The 21,305-nt window shown below is 38.7% G+C and overlaps 1 protein-coding gene across 1 annotated transcript in view; it reads left to right on the forward strand.

Moving 5' to 3' along the window:
• The window catches only part of hob (hobbit), a 460,559-nt gene extending 448,958 nt beyond the window's left edge, over positions 1-11,601 (forward strand). The window contains exon 39 of the mRNA XM_067142110.2: positions 8,030-11,601. Within this exon, the coding sequence (XP_066998211.2) occupies positions 8,030-8,080 (51 nt within the window). The 3' untranslated portion in view covers positions 8,081-11,601. The remainder of the gene's footprint in view (positions 1-8,029) is intronic.
• The last annotated feature ends 9,704 nt before the right edge of the window (positions 11,602-21,305 follow it).

Raw genomic sequence — 21,305 nt, forward strand, 5'->3', positions numbered from 1 at the left:
TATCGTAAAATTAGATGACTCGATCCTAAAGAAAACAAGTGATCTTAAAAAGACACTAGGTTCGACCCTATCTCACAAGTTGTACACGTTAATTCAAGTCCGATTAATTTCAACATTACAAAGAAATAAGGTTTATCGCGTGGTCAGTGATTTTTAAATACCTAGCTCATATGCACGGGAAATCATTCAGACAAACTACACATCTACTCTAATAGATTCCAATTTCATTCACACACATGACACTCGTCTACCACGACACCTCAAGAAATGGAAAAATGAAATGTTTCTAACTACAACAAAACTAATAGATCTACGATTTTACAAAAGATGAGACAGAAATAAAATTGTTAAATGGTGCTCAAGTTTTAGATGAGGTTCGATCCCAGGTAGTAGTCAATCATTCCAGCATTTCCCGGTCAGTCACCTTCACTTGACCAGATACGCCTCACATTTTAGAAATCCATGGAGTCACGGCAGCAGACGTCCCACGATGAAGTTGAGATGTAGATTCTTGAGGAATTATTCATCTTGACGCACAGCGACCTTCAGGATGACTTCTGTTGCGTTCTGGATGTGTAAACTGTAACTGAGATGGCAAACGTTAAAATATGCACAAACACACGGAGAATTCTGAATATTCTCCTAGATAGTCACCCATAACTTGGTTCTTAAGTAGAATTTTACTCCATAGGAGTTAGTTAACTATTCCACTAAATTGTGGCAGAACAGGCGTCTGCTTAGACTGCAAAGTTATTTTCCCACGTGGTCGAGTAACGTAGCGTCGCACAGCAGAGAATTAAACATCCAAGAGCAGCAGCGTAGCACAAAGCAGCATAGAGTAGAACAGCATAGAGAGTGATTTACTCGGAACAAGGCTTGTTATATCCTTGGCTTGGGAGGCGTGTACTCTACGAAGACAGTAATTGGTTGTTAGGTCACTTGTAATTGGCTCTGACTGTTCTGGAAACCGGCTGTCAGTCGTTCGTGCGTGGCAAGACAGCACATGGACTCGTCACGTGATTTACCTTGGCCTTGTCGAGGCTGGATCAATGCATCGCCCCTCTGAATAAAGAAAAAAACTGGTTCGGAGCTCACTGACTACTTCCCAAATGACAAATTACAGCTCCTGGCCAACAATAAAACTTTTAATATTAGCTTGTTGGAAATATTCTCAAAATCGCCAAATTTGACGGGGACAATACTACAATGAAAAACACACTGTGGACGATTGTTCTAACTCAGCACATCCTCAATATGACCATCGTTTCAATTTCTAACTTCCTTCAAATGAACACTGATGATAGCAATTACCCTATGGCAAATATCTTCCGAGATTTCACTGCAAGCTTGAAGAATAAGTCTTCTGAGCTCCATTAAATCGTGTGGACGTTTCGAAGAAATATTTTCCTTTAGGTACCTCCAAAGAAAAAATTCACATGGGTTGAGGTCTAGACTCTGGAGGGGCCAAAATACTCTGTCATTGAAATGACTTGGAAGCCTGAGTGAAGTGACTTGCATATTGAACAAAATCCAACACAATGTTTGTAGTTTGTGGCCTTGCTCCATCTTGCATGAACAACTGTATGTTGAAGGGCAATGCAGTAGCAAGAAGCTTTGGAACAAAGTTATTGCGAAGCATGCTCAGATAACTTTCACTGTTCACAGTTTCTTCAAAGAAAAAGGTCCAGCAAGTCCATGACTGGAAATTGTGGCCGACACTGTAATCCTCGGAGCATATTGTTGTCGTTCATGAAGCACTTGTGGATTTTCAGTAGCCCAAAAGCATAGAGTCTGTTTGTTAACCTCACTGTCCAAATGAAAATGCGCCTTGTCAAAAAACCAAACTGTTTGGAGTTTGTCTATCCTCCACCCAGTGAGCAAATAGTAGTCTCAGCCACTTGTGTTCATCAGTGAATTTCTGTGCAGAAGTCATCTTGTACGGGTACATATGGAGGTTACTTTTAAGAATTTGTTGAATGGAGCGTCTGGATATTCCCAGATGTACTGCTGCCTTTCTACATGATTTGCCATGGCTTCTGTATATAGCAACTTGTACTGCTTCAGTAGTCTCTGGTGAACAAACAGGCTTCGGTTGAGGTCTGTTCCAATATTGTTCCTTACTGTACAAATATCTCAGACAGCCTGTGAATGATTCTCTTGCAAGGGGCCCATATATGTTAAACTGTTGTCGAAAATACTCCTGGGTCACAAGAAAGCTTTTCGTTTCGTGAAAGAGTAACGCAACTGATGATCATTGCTGAATCGTCGGTTTTCCCTTGTCTGTCATTGTTGTAAACACTAGTCTCCTAGCAACAGTACCGTGAATTACACATCATTTCATCACTCATTTGTTTCTCCATGCTCTGCTGCTACTGCTGTTGAGATGCTCAACGGGATTTCTCGTGCAACTGATAAGTTATGTAAGAAACAGATGGTGACTTATTTTGTGTACCACCCTGTACCACAGTGAGATTCTAATTTGTAGGAAGAAGCAGAAATTCAGGGACTTACCATTTAATTCTTTACCATGAGCATTTTAAAACACCGGCGCATAACCCCTTTTAAAGTAATCTCCTTGGGCAACTATACATTTTTTGCAACATTATTAACCCTTTCCGCTCGTGTGTCGACCCTGAGTGGACACAATGTTTCGCTGCTCGTTGCTAAGTTACCTGGGATGCCAGGGTTTTTTTACTTCATTTCTTAAGTGCTGGTCCCTTGTAGAAACCGAAATAAATATGTGTGTTTTGGTTTCTCATTGCTTGGTAAAATTGCTCCGTTTCCTTGACAATTGAAAGCAGCACACAGTCTGACCGAAGAAGAGATTCTTGCGTCTCTTTCGGCTGATTTTGATGTTATAGAGACCATGAAAGTGATGAAAATTTTGAATCTGGCGTTGAAAGTGATATATCCATTAGTGATTCAAATGACGATATTGTATCAGCATCGCAAGAAATCGTGGTCCCACTCATACATTGCTGACTTCAAACATACCTTGGAGATCGTGGAGAAAGGGTGATGCAGGATTAACCAAATTTCCTTACAGATTAGTCAGTGATTCATGAGTTGTGGCAATAGACCTAAAATAGAACTAGAGTACTGGCAGCAGTTTTTTACTGATCAGTTTATAACCTCTATTGTCCATGAGACAAACAAATTTGCTGAAATGAAAATACAGCAAAATACTCCACTTCAGAAGTGATCTATCTGGTTTTCTTGGAAAGCTGTGACTTTAGAAGAGCTGAAGGCATTTATTGGTGTAATTATCAACATGGGGAAAACAGTAAGGCAGAAATGCAGGAATATTTTAGTGAAGACTGGTTGGATAAGCAAGCAGGGCTCCATCCAGGCATTTGCTTTGAACGCTTCCACACACACTCAAGACATACCGTTAAGAAAGTGAAAAACTTGATTTGTGTCATGTAAATACAATACATTCATTAATTTTGTAGTTCCTTCCTGTATATATTGTTATAACCAGTACTTAATACCAGGTTTTAAAATATGAAGAATGCTGACAGAAATAAATATGAGTTGGGAGAAATCAGGACTTACAAATAATTCAAGTGGAAAGGGTTAAAGCTTCTGTAACCTTTATTTTGCATCCTCCTGCAGTAACTAATACAATGCTACTTTTACCCTGTTTATTGATGCAAAATTACTTCTCTTCAGATGTTTCTTTCATCCTTAGAAAGAGATAACAGTCGCAGGGTGCCAAGTGAGTGGATTGGATGTTGATGCACGGTAGTTCCATGATAGAAACTCCATGAACTGTAAAGTCCAATGTGCAAGTACATTTTTGTCAAGAAGGTACCGTTGAGCACTTTGCCACATCTCAGGACGCTTACAGTGGATTTAAAATATCCTGATAGAGCTCCCTGTTTACCGTTTAACCCTCAGGAATTAATTTCAAATGGACAATTATCTGCAAATCCAAATATGTATATATTTGGCAATCTTTAAAACGGTGAGCAACTCAAACACTGTTGATCTCTTATCATGGTCACCATATATTGCCATTAGCCATGGGAAAATCTCCAAAGGTTCTTTTTCCAAATGCTGACAAAGTTTAATGTTTGCATACTGCTCTTGAAAATCCAGGTTTGTTTCTTCTACTTGTGTCATTCACTTTCAAATCATTTTGATTATGAAGGGAAGAGATGATAGTGTATATTTCGGACACTGTTACTTTAAATACATGCTCTTGGTTAACCGTCTGTACACAGTTCCTTAATTTTTGATCCTACTGCATAGATCTGGACGTCAAAGGTAAACTATTGTAAATGCAAGAACGACAATTTTGAGTATGTGACTTGTTTTGGTCTTGTCCCCTTATGAGTACACTATTGTACGTGTATGTTTCACAGGAATGAAGATAACCTATGTGATAATAATAATTTTGTGTGGCTATTTCTAGCCGAGTGCAGCCCTTGTATGGCAGACCCTCCGATGAGGGTGGGCGGCATCTGCCATGTGTAGGTAACTGTGTGTTATTGTGGTGGAGGATAGTGTTATGTGTGGTGTGTGAGTTGCAGGGATGTTGGGGACAGCACAAACACCCAGCCCCCAGGCCATTGGAATTAACCAATGAAGGTTAAAATCCCTGACCCGTCCGGGAATCGAACCCGGGACCCTCTGAACCAAAGGCCAGTCCCTGACCATTCAGCCAACGAGTCGGACTACCTGTGTGATACTATCCTACGTGCAAGGAGAACCAAGTCATAAACAATGGTAAATGATCATACAACAGTTCAGCCTTATGCTGTCCACCGCACCCCTCATCGTATTGATTCTTACGATAGTTTACCATGGTCAGATCTGTCAGTTCGAGCTGTCTTGAAAGTAGCGAAATATGCTCCTCAGCAGCTTCTATCTGCTCTCCTGTAAAGTTAGTAAAATGTCACTTCCTATAGTTTGCCTTTGATGTCCAGAAATGTGATTTGAAACACTATCATCACCAGCATCTATGAAATACAGTATTTAGTAGACATGAGTTTATGCAATCTAGTATATTCATGTCACAGTGAGTAGTGCCCATTTTTTCAATCCATTCCCTCATTACAGATTTTGCTGAATTTTAAATTGAGTTGTATTCTAAGCAACATTATGATATCAAATCTGACAAAAGAATCTGGTTCTAAATCTAGAACTAGCCTTCCTCAAATCTGTTTCTCATAGTTGGTTTGTTTTATTTGAGAGTGATAATCCCCGAATCCCTGCTACTGAGCTTTCTATATTATAATAATAATTTCGTGTGGCTATTTCTAGCCGAGTGCAGCCCTTGTAAGGCAGACCCTTCGATGAGGGTGGCCGGCATCTGCCATGTGTAGGTAACTGCGTGTTATTGTGATGGAGGATAGTGTTATGTGTGGTGTGTGATTTGCAGGGATGTTGGGGACAGCACAAACACCCAGCCCCCAGGCCATTGGAATTAACCAATGAAGGTTAAAATCCCCGACCCGGCCGGGAATCGAACCCGGGACCCTCTGAACCGAAGGCCAGTACACTGACCATTCAGCCAACGAGTCGGACAGCTTTCTATATTGACAGCATATTAATGACACCTGCAGTGGAAGTCCTTATGCTGAGTCATTACTGTAAGGCTGTTTAGGCAGATGGGAAGATACGTCTTAATGAGATAAATAGTACCCCCTGTGGGTGGGGGTCGCAGACAAAGAATACACCCACGGTATCCCCTGCCTGTCATAAGAGGCGACTAAAAGGGACGACCAAGGGATGATGAAATTAGAACCATGAGGATACTTGTGATTAGTACCACAGCGTGTGGAACACCATGGATTTACATTACTTGCGACCAGTACCACCTTGCGGGGAATACTATGGGTCTACATTACATAGGAGCAGTACCATTATGCAAGAAACACTACGGTTTTGGATGTTGTTTGTGATAATGGTCATCGTGTGTATTCTACTGGTCAGTTCCACTGTGTTCAGAATGGGTCTATGGTAGCTATGAGTAGTACCACTTTGTGAGAAACACCATGGGTCTACATTACCTGTGATTAGTACCAGCATACAAGAAATGCCATGAGTATCATCCCCGTAATGAAGGCATTGCGAATTGGATCCACTGATTGTTTTGTTTCACAATCATTTTTTCATCATCATCCATTTTAGATTCTAGTCAGTGGATAAATATTGAACTTTTAATTTTCGTTTCGTTCACCTCGTACCATTGGGGGCTGATGACCTAGCTGTTAGGCCCCTTTAAACAACAACAATCATCATCATCATCATCGCTGTCATCAATGAGATAAACAGTATTTTTCCATTCAGCTCTGTATATAGAAATGACCGACTGTGTAGCGTAGGTTACCTTCTATGATCAAGGTAGCAACACAGTTGGTTGTCATTTAAGAGTGTTCAAATGATAGGTGGTCCCTCCCTACCTTAACCCACCCTTCTCTCTCTCAAAAGAAGTATACACTGGATGTATTCAGTATATAATAATAATAATAATAATAATAATAATAAGAAGAAGAAGAAGAAGAATAATAAGACTACTTGCCCTCTTGTCCAAATGTGACTTTGCATCCTATAAAGAACTGTGCTCATGCTTACGCTCTCCCGAACTGGTACAACAGTTGATAGATGTTTTTCAATCTTGACACAGATCTCTTTATTTCCCTCACTCAAAATTAACAAGGCCTCACTATGCTCTGCATAAAAGGGGTGATTTATCAGGTACCAATTACAGAAGTCTTGTCTTACTGGGAAATCGATTGGTTCGATACTTGAATCCTTTAACTTTCTACATCATATGACCATTCAGTAGCAGAAAAACCGAACCAGATAATACTCATTTTCATGGTGTTTGATTTCCATGTAACCCCCTGTGGGTGGGGGACCCAGACGAAGAATACACCCACTGTATCCCCTCCCTGTCGTAAGAGGCGACTAAAAGGGGCGACCAAGGGATGATTATATTAGAACCATGAAACTACTTGTGATTAGTACCACCACGCGGGGAACACCATGGATCGCTTTTACTTGAGCGTAGTACCACTATGTTGGGTACCAAATAGGTTTGTGATTAGTACCACTATATAAGCGACACCATGGTTCTGGCTTGCCTATGATCAGTACCCACTATATGAGGAACACCATGGGATAGTACGAGTCCCTGTGGTTAGTACACTTATGTGATGTACACCATAGGTTTGCGTTGGCTGAAAATGGCACCGCAATGTGCAAAAAACCATAGGTCTGTATTACATGTGCAAATTTCATTACCTGTGAGTAGTACCATAATATGGGAATACCACGAGTCTACGCTACTTTTGATTAGTACTGCACCATGCCAAATACCATGGTTCTACTTTCCTAGCGATAAGTACCATTATGAGGGGCCTATAACTTGGATTTTGGACCCCTTTAGACTGCAAGCATCATCGATTCATTACTGTGCTTTAGAAGCAATCCCTTGGTCAGTACGGCTATTATTTTACGTCAGTTTCTGTGAATGTGAGGCACCGCGCGTCGGATCCTCTGATCGTTTTAAATTCATATCCATCCATTCATTCTTCGTCTTCACATTTTGAATTCTGGTCAGTGGAGGATTTTGGACTTTTATTTCGTCATTACATTTCGTACAATTAGGGGCCGATGAACTAGATGTTAGGCCCCTTTAAACAACAAGCATCATCATCATCATCATCATCAATGATTTCCATGCAAATTCCAATAGAATGATAGTGAATACTTGGATAGGAGCTCATTGTTCTTAATTCAGTTCAGTCATAACATCAAACTCTAGCGTAACAAAATGAGATTAATTGTACAAGATACACATGTCCATTCCTTTCCTTGAAGAAATCAACTGGGAAAAGAATTATATCTAAATGTTGTACTTTCTGTACAACAGTTCAGCTACTACTTAATATAACAGAATAATATTTTAAATGTTTTGCAAATGGGCCCTTTTTGCACCTTGTAATTCACTAGATATTCAGTTTTCAAGTATGTTTTATTTCCTGTTTCGTATTACAGTACAGTTTTATTGTTGTAGCCTGGAGACTCCAAGAGCTCGAAGAAAGGGATGTTCAAACACTCAAAATGAAGATGGATCTTTCCTGGTTGCTTCTTCTTGCACAAGATGAAACGAAGGAAAAGGAAAGGTTGCACATAGAACTGTGATGATTTTTGTTAGTGATATTGTAATGAAAATTTGAGAGCTGTAGACTTTAAACATATTTATGTCATAAAGCATGTTATTAATTTATTTTCTGTAATGCTATGCATTACCCCATATTACAAACAGTATTTTGATATCTAAAGGCTCAAGCCCAAGTAGAGTGCAAGCATATCAAATGGTGTGATTTTTAAGTTCTATGTAGGCCTATATTCGGACTTACAATATTTCATTTATATGTATGTGTAAAAATGGTTTGAATGTGCCAACATTACGTTCACCAACAATGGTGGTTTCTGATAGTAGAATTTACTTTGCCCTACTTAGTTTGCTCCAGAATTAATGTATTTTATAGAAAGAGTAGTTACTTCTTTTCATACTTTGAAATTAAAGCATTTTACAGAGTCAAACATTGCTTGCTATTGGTCCTCATCTAAGACAGCTATAGCACAAAATGACTATTCCCAGAAATATATCTTTTTCTGAACAGCTCAGTTGAAATGCAAACACTATAATGATTCAGCATTATTATTTTTTCATGTAATTTTACAATAGTATGTCAGGAGTTTTTCTTCTTTATTCTGTTTTATACAGATTTCAGACTTGTTTAAAGACAATTGTAAAATATCTTCTTTTATGAGAATATTATGGAAATTACTGTATCAGATTGGGCTTGAGCTTATATGCTAAATAGATTCTTTACCAGCAGTAATTTAATTTTAATATTTTAAAAGTTGACCTATATATGCTGTTATAGTAATTATATTTATGGTATATTATTTATATTCAAGCAAACTGTAGTTACTTCTCAACAACGTAGAACGAAAGATGCTTTACAAGTGTAATGAGATAGCTTAAACATGTTTGAATTTTGAAGCTATAAGTCAGATCAGATTTAATGTTTTAAAATGCTACTATTTAAGTGTATTGTACTCTTTCTTAAAAGGCCAGGATTTGTGCTTATATTATTAGATGTTACAGGAACAGAAATATATATTTTTTTAAAATCACATGCAAAATAGTGTGTATCAGTTTATGCAAAAGTAATGGATATTATATCTCCTCACATTGTGTGTTGATCAACATTTGAGTACCAGACATTGATAATAGATTTATGACAAAAATGCTTGCTTTGTTCTTATGCCTTCCACTAACTTCATTTTTCAAATAAGATTTTTAATAACTAGTCTACTAACGCTTAAAATGTTTGTTAAAATTAATAAAATTATGATATGTTACATGCTCTGTGCATCACATTGCTCACTGAGTGAATGAATCCTGTATCGTCTGGATTAAGTTTAAAATGGTGAAATATTCAGCTACAAATGTACACAACGTTTTTATTTTTAATGTGGTTTGTACTGATCATCGCCATCAAAATGGTTGTAATCTTATATTAAGACATTCTGCTTTGGTTCTGTGAAACATGAATTTATGTTATTTGACAATATTGTGAAACAACCAATGATATATCTACTCTTTTGTGATTAATTTAAGCCTTCACCCATTCAAAATGGTCAGCACAGCTAAAGCGAAATAATGTCCTTTTAATATAATTCATCCCTTTGTATATAATATTGCTGATTGTGTTGCCACATTGTTATTAGTTCAGCCATTTATGTTGAGAGTAATCCATGCCGTGACTGACATTTAGGTAAGTTTGCCTATACTACAAAAGATTAAATCATATATTTTGATTTTTGTGTTCTGAAAAACAGGAATATTATGGCATGATTTTAAGAAGTAATAATTGCTTACTTCTGATTCCGTCCACCTCCGTAGCATAATGGTTAACACCATTAGCTGCCGTTCTCTGGGGCCTGGGTTCAATTCCCAGTACTGCCAGAACTCTAAGTATGGCAGTGGGGGCTGGTATGTGGTTAAAATGGTTTGTGCAGCTCTCCTCCAGTGGTGGTGTGCCTGAAAAGAGCAAGGACACTAATTTGTCCGGCTCAATGGCTAAATGGTTAGCATGCTGACCTTTGGTGCAGGGGGTCCCGGGTTTGATTCCAGACAGGAACGGGGATTTTAATCTTCATTGGTTAATTCCAATGGTCTGGGGGCTGGGTATGTGTGCCATCTTCATCACTAGAATTCACCACAGGTGGGATCCATCCTCATAGACGCACAGGTTGCCTACACGGCATCAACTCGAAATACTTGCACCAGGCCTCTTCGGAGGCCACTCACCATGATTATTATTTCCGATTCCCATTTTTTATGAGGAGAAATTTTACCGATAATAATAATAATAATAATAATAATAATAATAATACAATTATGATTTTTTTTATTCCTTGAGTTTTGTGTCCCTGGAAAGACACTCCTATTATTTATTCTATCCTGTCTGGCACTCGAGGGATAATGGACATGAATCTTTGTGAGTGCATTATTTGAAAAACTGAAGTTCATAAAACAACTTTTATCTTTTGACTGTGATATCTAAAACATTGTATATTCTGCAACCACTGGATTATTTTTTCCTTTTGTAATTGCTCATGAAATTTGCCGTGCTCTCATGATTTATTTTGAAAATCTTAATGACTGTATTCTGATATTTAAATGAATATGGTTTCAATTGACCAGACTCTTATTGTGCTATCCATAGTCATTTCTGTTGAAGAGAAAGTGATCCATCAGTGTTTCTTTTTGTAAGTAATTACCTTTGTTATAAAGAGATTTACTTTCCCTTTACTTGCAGAGGTTGTCATTTTTGTACTGCTATACTTTGATCATTGTAAATCAACTCTTATTTGGCATATTCTGAGGCTTGAGTAACGGTGCGACTTCATTGTTGCACACTGAACACCATAGCCTGGTAATAAAATTACATTACATTTAGTCTTTTGTATATGGCTATACTTTATATAAAATTATAGTGACAAGGGCATTGTTTAACTATTTTTCAAGCATTTAATGGAAAGAAGTAGCATTATTATACATTATCAAATTATTTCATAAAGAATGGTACAGCTGGGTAGATTTACAAGATTATTGGATATTTTGACTATAGGGAACTTAACACATTCACTCCCAGTGATAGATTGTCCCACTACCCTGCTAGCTCAACAAATTTTTAACGAGAATGACACTTTGGCATAAACAAAAAAATTTAATCACAAGAAAATTACTAAACTTGGAGTCATTATAGGCTACAAATCTTATATTCTAATTTCAGAATTGTTTTGATCCTAGAGAGTTTCACTGGCATTGTTTTGGTGCAAACTGCTGTTATTGAAATACACCAATGAGCCAGTACCTCACGACCACCTACCTAAAACAATGTAAGACCATTTTTTTGCCTGCAGAACTGTAGCGGCGTATCTTGTACCACAAGCACAATAGCAGATCTTCCGGTTGGCATACATTGCTGGGCGGTGGTGATGTAGCACGAACCCACTTCTCTAAGTTGAACCATGAATGTTCAATGGAGTTTATATCGGGGCTATTTTGGCATTAAGCAAATTCACTGTCATGTTCCTCGAATCTGTCCTTCACAATCCTGGCAGTGTGGCATGGCACATTTTTCTGTTGGAAGTGACCATCACCATCAGAAACACTGTTAAAACGGACGGATGGACTTGGTTCCCAATAACGTCCAGATACTGGATAGCTGTTAGGGATTGGTGTACCAGAATAATGGTCCCCAGTGTCTCTTCTTCTTCTTCTTCTTCTTCTTCTTCTTCTTCTTCTTCTTCTTCCTGATACGTTTCTGCTTATGCAGGTTGTTCAGGTCACCAGTGTGTCCCATGAAAACATCGCCTACCCCATCCACCAAGCAAGTTGGCCATGCAGTTAGACTCGTGTAGCTGCGAGCTTGCTTTCAGGAGATGGTGGGTTTGAATCCCACTGTCGACAGCCCTGAAGATAGTTTTCCATGGTTTCCCATTTTCACACCAGGTAAATGCTGGGGCTGTACCTTAATTAAGGCCATGGCCACTTTCTTCCCACTCCTAACCCTTTCCCATTCTTGCGTCGCCGAAATACTTTAGTGTGTTAGTGCGTTGTTAAACCACTAGGAAAAAACAAGAGGAAAAGAAACACGTACACGCGTTCGGCCCATTGACATGATGAACAAGAAATGTGGATTCATCAGACCAGGTAACTTGTCCAGTTATCCACAGTCCATTGGAGATGATTTTGTGCCCACCTCATGCACTGCTTTCAGTGGAGTGCAGTCAGCATAGGAGTATAACTGGGTCGTGGACTCCGCAGTCCCACACGCAGCAGTGTTCAATTAACCTTGTGCTGGAAAGCTATGGTCAGGTCATCACCTGTTGGCGATTTCTTGAATCGTGGCCCCACAGTCGCTCTGAGGAATGCGACGGCGCCTGTTGACCTCTGGTATTAACGAGCCATTGTCAACACATGGCTGAACTACCTAGTCATTATTTGCCCATTGTTGCACCATTTTCTATATGGCTCACAACAGTGGCATGGGAGCAGCCCACAAGCGGTGCCCGTTCAGAGATGCTGGTACCAAGGTGTCGTGCCATCACAATTTGCTCTCTATCAAACGTGGAGAGGTCGGACACTTTTCCCATTCTGTATGTGAGACACTACTCACAGCTGTATATACAATGTTACCATTAGGTCATGTGTTAACTCTTCCCTCTCCAAGCAAGCTAAATATTCCCTTGTCAGGGTGGTCATAATGCAGTGGCTCATTTGGTGTGGAACTGAAATAATTCTGTGTCTGTGTGGGTGTAAAATATATATTGATAATATGGTATGTTGCATGCTCACTCTTATATGTAATATATAAGTTAAGTTCTTTTTTTTTTTTTTTCATGTATATTGACTTATTAGTTATATGCAAGATGTACAGAGCCAGCTCTCCTTTAGTTTTGATTGTGAATCAGCCAAGTTTCTAATAACCCCCACCTTTTTTACAAGTTCCTGTTCACTAGATAGCAACATATTCAGAACTGTTGTGAACGAACTGAAAAAATATCTGCATCAGAACAAGGCTATGCAACAACACTTGCTTTAAATATAAAAGTACCAAGCAATGTGGCTGTGAGCTTGCATTCAGGAGCCCTCAATACATAACAAGAAAATGTATTCCACAGCCCTGAAGATGGTTTTCCGTGGTTTCTCATTTTCACAGGCACTTCATTTACAGCCAGACGCCTTTCCTGACACCATCCTAAGTTGAGGAGCTAATGAAGATGAAATGAATGATGCTGAATGAAATTGGGTAAGGAGGTGGAAAGAATCTGTTGTGGCCTGTGAATAGGTATTGTCCCGACATTTGCCTGGAAGTGAAAATGGGGGACCACAGAAAACCATTCTCAGAACAGCTGATGGTGATCTCAAACCCACTTGTCTCCTGAATGCAGAACCTGCGTCTGTAGCCGTAGCGCATTAAGATGTGCAGCCACTCTGCTCATTATTAAAGAAAGTGATGGCAAAAATTACGAGAACTTACCAGGTGTGTCGGTTTTGATTATCATCTTCAGTTGGTGTAATATATCTCCACAGCATGCACCAAATTGTGGTCCTTGTGAATGTAAACGTGCTCTGGGAATGGTGCAATGTTTCCATGTTGGACGAGAAGAAGGATGTTGCCACTGAGTGGCTCCCACACTAACAAACCTGGTAACGACACGTTTAGCAACTCATTTGGCTCTTTCACAGTCATAGAAGAATACCTATAGTTCCTGTAGTATTCATTCTTTACCCACAACACTAGTCTATTGACTTTCCTGACCACCCTTTTATTTTGATTTGATTTTTAGCTCTAATTGAACTCAGCCCAGTGGTTGTGGAAGTAAATTTCCTATTATGCTCTGCGTGATGTGTATCCAGTGAGGCAATACTCACCTCTGTATAAAAATTGTGTTGAATATTTTAATTTTCAATAAGAAGTTACTTTTTTATATAAAAAATAGTTTTATTATTTTTGGCAGTGAAATTCCTCAACCAATTTTCCAATTCCCATTTGATACCCAATATCTGTATTACTGTTTATTGCAGAGTGTGCATTCCCAATTCTGGAAACTTCAAGGTAACAACACTTGGTTAACTAACTGCATGCACAGATAATTTGTAATATCTAAAGCCATCTCTTTTCAATTTTGACTCAGTTAATTTATAACTAACTGTTAGGCTCTTCAGTCTACTGAAACTAACTGTAAATACGTATATAAATAAATTAATAATCTACATGAAAGAGAAAACATGTGGTAACGGTACTACACCGAAAAAAGAAACATTTTAATTAAAATAGAATGACATCTTTTGTTCTTGAAAGAACATAATCAGATTCTATCAATTCACACTCAAATATCTAAAAATAATTATTTATTATTAATGAAACATGTCATTCTACTTTAAGTTGTTTCTTTTTCCGGTGTAATAGTGTTATCATATGTTTTCTCTTTTAGGTAGATTATAAATTTATTTACTCATAGTTAGTTTTCGGCAGACTGAAGAGCCTAACTGTTATAAAAATGCACAGGTAAGGCAAAATATTTTACCTTAATTCACACAAGAAAACTGTATCTTTCAGTACTGAATGCCTCTTTTTATTTTAGCACCACTAAAAAGCATTCTTATGAGTAAATTTATTTCATTCTATGTTGAATTTCATACCTTTACATTTCTTTAAAATAATGTGAAAAGTGGAACATTACTGTAGTTACCTATTGTACTCAACATCTATCAACATAATCACATGCCATCAAACACCATTTTCAACTCATGTAAAATAAGTTACGTAGGTGTTTATCAAATAGCTACACTGCATCATGTGGATGAGTCAGAACATCTATTGACTTATTCTTGAATAATTTAATTTATAGCTTGTTACAGGATTTTCATCCTAATTACAGGAGCATTCTTTGTGATTCAAAGTAAAATTACAAATAATTATTACTTAATATTACATAGCCTAACTTAATTAAATCTACTACCAGGTGAGTTGGCCATGCGGTTAGGAGCGCGAGCTGTGAGCTTGCATGCAGGAGATAGTGGGTTCTAACCCCGCTGTCAGCAGCCCTGAAGATGGTTTTCCGTGGTTTCCCATTTTCATACCAGGCAAATGCTGGGGCTGTTCCTTAACTAAGGCCACGGCCACTCCCTTCCCACTGATAAGCCTGTGTTGGTGCGACGTAAAACAAATTGTAAAAAAAAATAAAAAATAAAAAAAATAAAAAAATAAACTTAACAAATTGTAAAGAAAAAACTAAACTAATCTAATTAATCTAATCCTATCTCTCCTGTTATTGTGGACTTGGTTTTACAAGTCTTTGTTCCAGTCTGGTTTAATATACTGTGCGTACAGAGTTTTATCATAACTGCTATCTTTTAATGCTAGCTGTGAGTTCTTTTTAAAATACTGTCGTATTTTGTACTGAAATTAAGGCCATTATTTTTCTGAGATGCATTGTTATAGATACCGCATAGTCTGTGAAGTGGTGAATTTTGATGAGCAGATGTTATAGCTTTTTAATTTGAAAATGTAAAATGAAATCTTGAATTTGGGTGCAACACATGGAAATTGAGGAGGGAAAGGAACTCAGGATTATCAATTTGTGAATTTATTATACATGGACTTTACCACATCTTTCTGCCTTCAATCTTCTAAACTCTCCATTTCTAAATTTAACAAAAGCTCATTGTACGAAACCATTTGTGGATATTGAGATGTTCTTTTAAAATGTAGATATTTTAAGTGTTTCTTTTGCAGTCTTTCAAGTTGATACACATGCATTTTGAACGTAGGGCTCCAAACCACGATCGCATATTCCAGTTTTGGCCTGACTAATGTGTTGTATGGCTTAATACAGCTTTTTATGGTTTTAAATAGCTTCACATTTCTTATCACAAATCCTAAAGTTCTACATACTTCAGCGACCAACTTCTGTAACTGAGGAGTGAAGGTCAGCTCCTGAGTACCATCTCCCTCATCCTATGAGATGACAAGCAGTCAGCAGACCTCGTCATCCATTTTGTGAGAGATAGTGGCCTTTCTTCATCATGTATAAAAGTGTATTTTCTAGTAGCGTTAATTTTTTTTTAAACTATGCTTTTATTTATTTATTTATGTATTTTAATGTGTTATTTTAACTTCTAACTTGGATGGTATATATCATTGTACTTCAACGCATTTACCTAAATGGTTAGCCGTTGGTCCAGAGGGTCCCTGGTTCGATTTCCGGCCGGGCCGGGGATTTTATCCTTCATTGGTTAATTCTGATGGCTCGGGGACTGGGTGTGTGTGCTGTCTTCATCATAGGTAGGGCCACATCCTCACAGATGTGCAGGTTGCCTATGTGGCGTCAAATTGAAAGACCTGCACCAGGCCTCTTCGGAGGCCACATGCCATTATTAACTCGGTGTACAGACATTCAATATCCGACCTCCTGAAATTGTAAGCTGTTTGGGAGACTCTATAAACCTATTCTTTGATCTGAAGTGACCTGGACAGTCTTCTGACAATATGGGATCAGCGCTTTTTATGCATCCTACGTTTGTTACCGACTGGCTGATTAACACTAAATCCAATGTTCTATCATTACAATTTGGAACAGAGTTATACAAAGCCAAATTTTAGACGTTCATGAAATTTCTAAGCTCATGCGTTTGTCTGTTCTGTTATTGCATATTGATTGTATGTTAAAATCTCTGGCACCGGGCGAGTTGGCCGTGCGCGTAGAGGCGCGCGGCTGTGAGCTTGCATCCGGGAGATTGTAGGTTCGAATCCCACTATCGGCAGCCCTGAAAATGGTTTTCCGTGGTTTCCCATTTTCACACCAGGCAAATGCTGGGGCTGTACCTTAATTAAGGCCACAGCCGCTTCCTTCCAACTCCTAGGCCTTTCCTATCCCATCGTCGCCATAAGACCTATCTGTGTCGGCGCGACGTAAAGCCCTAGCGAAAAAAAACATCTCTGGCAGTTATTATATTACTGTCATGGATTTCATAGTGAGATTCCAACCATCCATATACGTAAATACCATTTTAAAAACAAAGAAACGCCTTGTTACTTGCTCTACTTTCAAGACAGATATTCCACTTTTGACTCGTGTGAGGACACCACCTCCTCTATCCATCCCACCCCTAGCTCTGTGGGCTCTGTACCCTCTGTACTGCTCACTGTTGACCTCCCTGTCAAACACACTGGAATCGAGCCATGATTCAGTAAATATACAGTACAGTAAAACCTGTCTTAACGGACACCTCTCACGGGCGGACACCCCTCATTGGCGGACGATTTTCTAGGTCCGTAATTAAATGCCATGTTGTGTATGAGTAATTTACCCCTCTTATACGGACACCCTTTATTACGGACACGGACACACCATAGCCACGAGAAACTCCAATTAAACCTCTCCTAACGGGCACTTTCTTTTTCAAAAAATTCTGTATTTGTATCCTGTACAGTATGTATTCGCTTACTTTTTGCACAGCCGGTACTCCCAAGAATCACAGACACCATAACTTTTGATCCTGGCTGTACACATTCTTGGAAGGCAACACTAAGCTACGCTATCACTTCCGGAAGTTGTGTGATCTGACATGCTCGACTGCCCTGGAATTCGTACCTTCACTGTCAGGTTACTTTTCATTGACTCGTGGGCTTTTGATGTGTTCAATGTTACGTTAGTAAGTGTGTGTAAACATGGCTCCAAGGAAGTTTTTAACTTTAAAAGAAAAGGTAGGCATAATAGACTATCATAAACGTGAGAAGTGTGGTGTGCGTAAACTGTCCGAAGTGTTTAAGATTGGAAAGACACAGGCAGCTGAAATTGTGAAAAAGCAAGAGGAACTAGTGAAAGAATGGCATTTAAATGGCAACGAACAGCGCATTAAACTGTTTCAAAGTGGTAGTGGAGCTCTCATTGACAAGGCAACGCTAGAGTGGTTCGCTAAAATAAGAAGTCAGAATGTCCCTGTCTCAGGACCAATGATACAAGCAAAAGCGTTAGAATTTGCGACAGAATTAGGTATTGGAGATTTCAAAGCCTCGAATGGCTGGCTAGAAAGATTCAGAAAGCAACATGGTATCAACTTCAGAGTGATTTGCGGAGAATCATCCAGTGTTAATATGGAGATTGTTGACAACTGGCAAGAAAAAATACCTTCAATCATAGACGGGTATGCTCCGGAAAGTATTTTGAATGTCGATGAAACTGGATTATTTTTTCGTGCTTTACCCGACAAAACTTTGTGTTTCAAAGGAAATCGTTGTACTGGTGGAAAAGTTGCGAAAGAACGTCTTACTGTCTTGTTATGTGCAAGTATGAGTGGAGAATGGGAGGAGCCCCTTGTGATAGGAAAAGCTGCAAAACCAAGGTGTTTTAAAAAATATGGACGTTACGAAGTTTGGCATTATGGAAAGCGAATAGGAAAGCATGGATGACCAGAGAAATAATGACAGAGTGGCTAGGACAATTGGACAGAAAAATGATACGCCAGGGGCGAAAAGTGTTATTATTCCTCGATAATGCAGCATCGCATCCGGATACAATTAAGTTGCAAAATGTGAAGATCGTCTTTCTCCCACCAAATGTAACATCAGTTTCTCAGCCGCTTGACCAAGGAGTGATCCAGAACTTCAAGGTTATGTACAGACAGTTAGTGATGAAGCACATAGTATCAGAACTTAACGGGAATGAAGTAACCCTTCAAACACTGACAAAGGGCCTGAATGTTCTCCAAGCAATTTCATGGATAACCAATGCATGGAAAAACGTCACGGCCTCAACAATTCGTAACTGCTTTCTGAAAGCTGGGTTTCCCGCTAGTGGTGCACATCCCGAAATAGAATCGGATACCCTTCCTGACAGCATGGAAACAACACAAGAGTTGATTAATGCAGCAGGTTACAGTGTACAAGTGAACACCTATATCGAAATTGATTCAGATATTCCAACAGAGTGTGAGAGTGGAGACACGAAAACGATTCTTCAGTCAATCCAAGGAAAGAGGGACGAATTTGAAGATTCTGACGAAAGCGGGAGTGAAGGTGATGCTAATGACGACTTTGAAGGAAATACGGAAATGAATGTGCTGCCAATAACCTCGTACAGTGAGGCTCTCGGCATTGTTAAGCGACTGAAAGAATTTTATTACAAACAAAACGATGAAAAAGGTGTAAATTTGACCCAGGATTTAATTGCACATAGTGAAACCATCATTGCTAAACCGAAATGGACAAAACAAACGAACATTAAGGATTTTTTCAAGTGCTAATGTTTTACTGTACTGTGCTAGATATTGCTACATCTACATACTGATTTGATGTTTCAAAAACTCATAAGTTCTTTTTAATTTTAACATGGTGAACGGTAATAGTGTACAGTGTGCTCAATAGAGGTTTCCATAGAAGTGTTTTTGTCTCTTTAATACAGTGCATCGCAGCTGCAGCAGCCCATCTACAACTTTCTCATGTGAGTACAGTGCAGTATATTGTACAATACTGTATACAGGTACATTTGCGAGAATTGTTAACACATACAATACATGGGTTATTGTGTTCCAACTTATGTTTAATGGTACCGGTTTCATAACCTCTCGTGGGCGGACACTCCTTCATAATGGACATATTTTTCGGTCCCGAAGGTGTCTGTTATAGGGAGGTTTTACTGTATACAGTTCAAAATCACTGTCTGGAATGTTCTGATTTAGTTTACCCAGTTTAGTTTTCAGTCCCCATACATTCTGGTAGTAAATGGAGAACCCAGTACTATTCATCACACTTACTATATGAATCTACTTCAAGTAGACTCATAGAATCCTTCACTAATTGGCAGTAGCTGTTACCATTGTAGACAGTGAGATCTGTATTTGTTATTGTTGGTATGTTGAAATCTAGCACGGGGGCGAAACGCTGGCAACAGGAATGAGTTAGCTGGAAAATTTATAATGTCCAATAACCGACCATTTATATTGGCGTTATAAATTTACTCATTCGGGACAAATATTTCAGATTCCCTATGGGAATCAACATCTATATCGATCTTTGAGGGCCGAGTTAAGAAAGACAAGCCCATGCACATGACATTCGCAGATCTAGAAAAGGCATTTGATAATGTTGATTTGAGATTCTGAAAGTGATCTGGATCAGATATCGAGAAAGAAGAGTTATCTATAATCTGCACAAAAATCAGTCTGCAGTGATAGGAATCGAGGGCTTTGAAAAAGAAGCATCAATCGAGAAAGGAGTGAGGTAAGGATGCAGTCAAAACTCTGAGATTTGCCAATGATATGGTTATTTTATCTGGGTCTGCAGAAGATCTGGAGACGTTGAATGCTAAGGACAGAATCCTGAGGAAGGAGTACAAGTTGAAAATAAGTAAGTCTAGAACAAAAGTAATGGAGTGCAGTCGAACGAAGTCAGATGATGCAGGAAATATTAGATTAGGAAATGAAGTCATAAAGGAAGTAGATGAATATTGTTACTTGCGCAGTAAAATAATTAATGATAGCAGAAGTAAGGAGGACATAAAATGTAGACTAGCACAAGCACGGAAGGCCTTTCTTATGAAACGAAATTTGCTTACTTCTGACATTGATATAGTAATTTGAAAGATGTTTTTGAAGACTTTGGTATGGAGCGTGGCACTGTATGGAAGTGAAACATGGACAATAACTAGTTCAGAAAGAAATGATGCTTGTTGTTTAAAGGGGCCTAACATCTAAGGTCATCGGCCCTCTCAGAAAGAAAGAGGATTGAAGCTATTGAAATGTGGTGTTACAGAAGAATGCTGAAGGTGAGATGGGTAGATTGAATCATGAATGGAGAGATTCGGAATCAAATTTGTGAGAGGAGATCGTTGACGATATTTGACCAGAGGAAGAGATAGAATGATAGGACACATCTTAGGACACCCAGGACTTCTTCAGTTGGTTTTTGAGGTACCTGTAGGCAGTAAGAATGGTATGAATATTACAACCAGATAAGAGTAGGTGGAGGATGCAGTAGTTGCATAGAAATAAAAAGTTTAGCACAGGATAGGGTGGCATCAAACCAGTCTATGGACTGTTGACTCAAATTCTGCAATAAATTTTGTTTTGTTAATCAGTTGTTGCCTGTAATTCATAGGATAGTTTACCCTGATTTTGTGTGTCCATTTCTGTTGAAATTTATGTTCGCCACAACCTTTCCCTAGCATTAGTTTAGTTTTTTTATCTCTAATTTGAA

The sequence above is a fragment of the Anabrus simplex genome, chromosome 2, assembly GCF_040414725.1.
Source record: "Anabrus simplex isolate iqAnaSimp1 chromosome 2, ASM4041472v1, whole genome shotgun sequence".
Classification (NCBI taxonomy): Eukaryota; Metazoa; Arthropoda; class Insecta; order Orthoptera; family Tettigoniidae; genus Anabrus; species Anabrus simplex.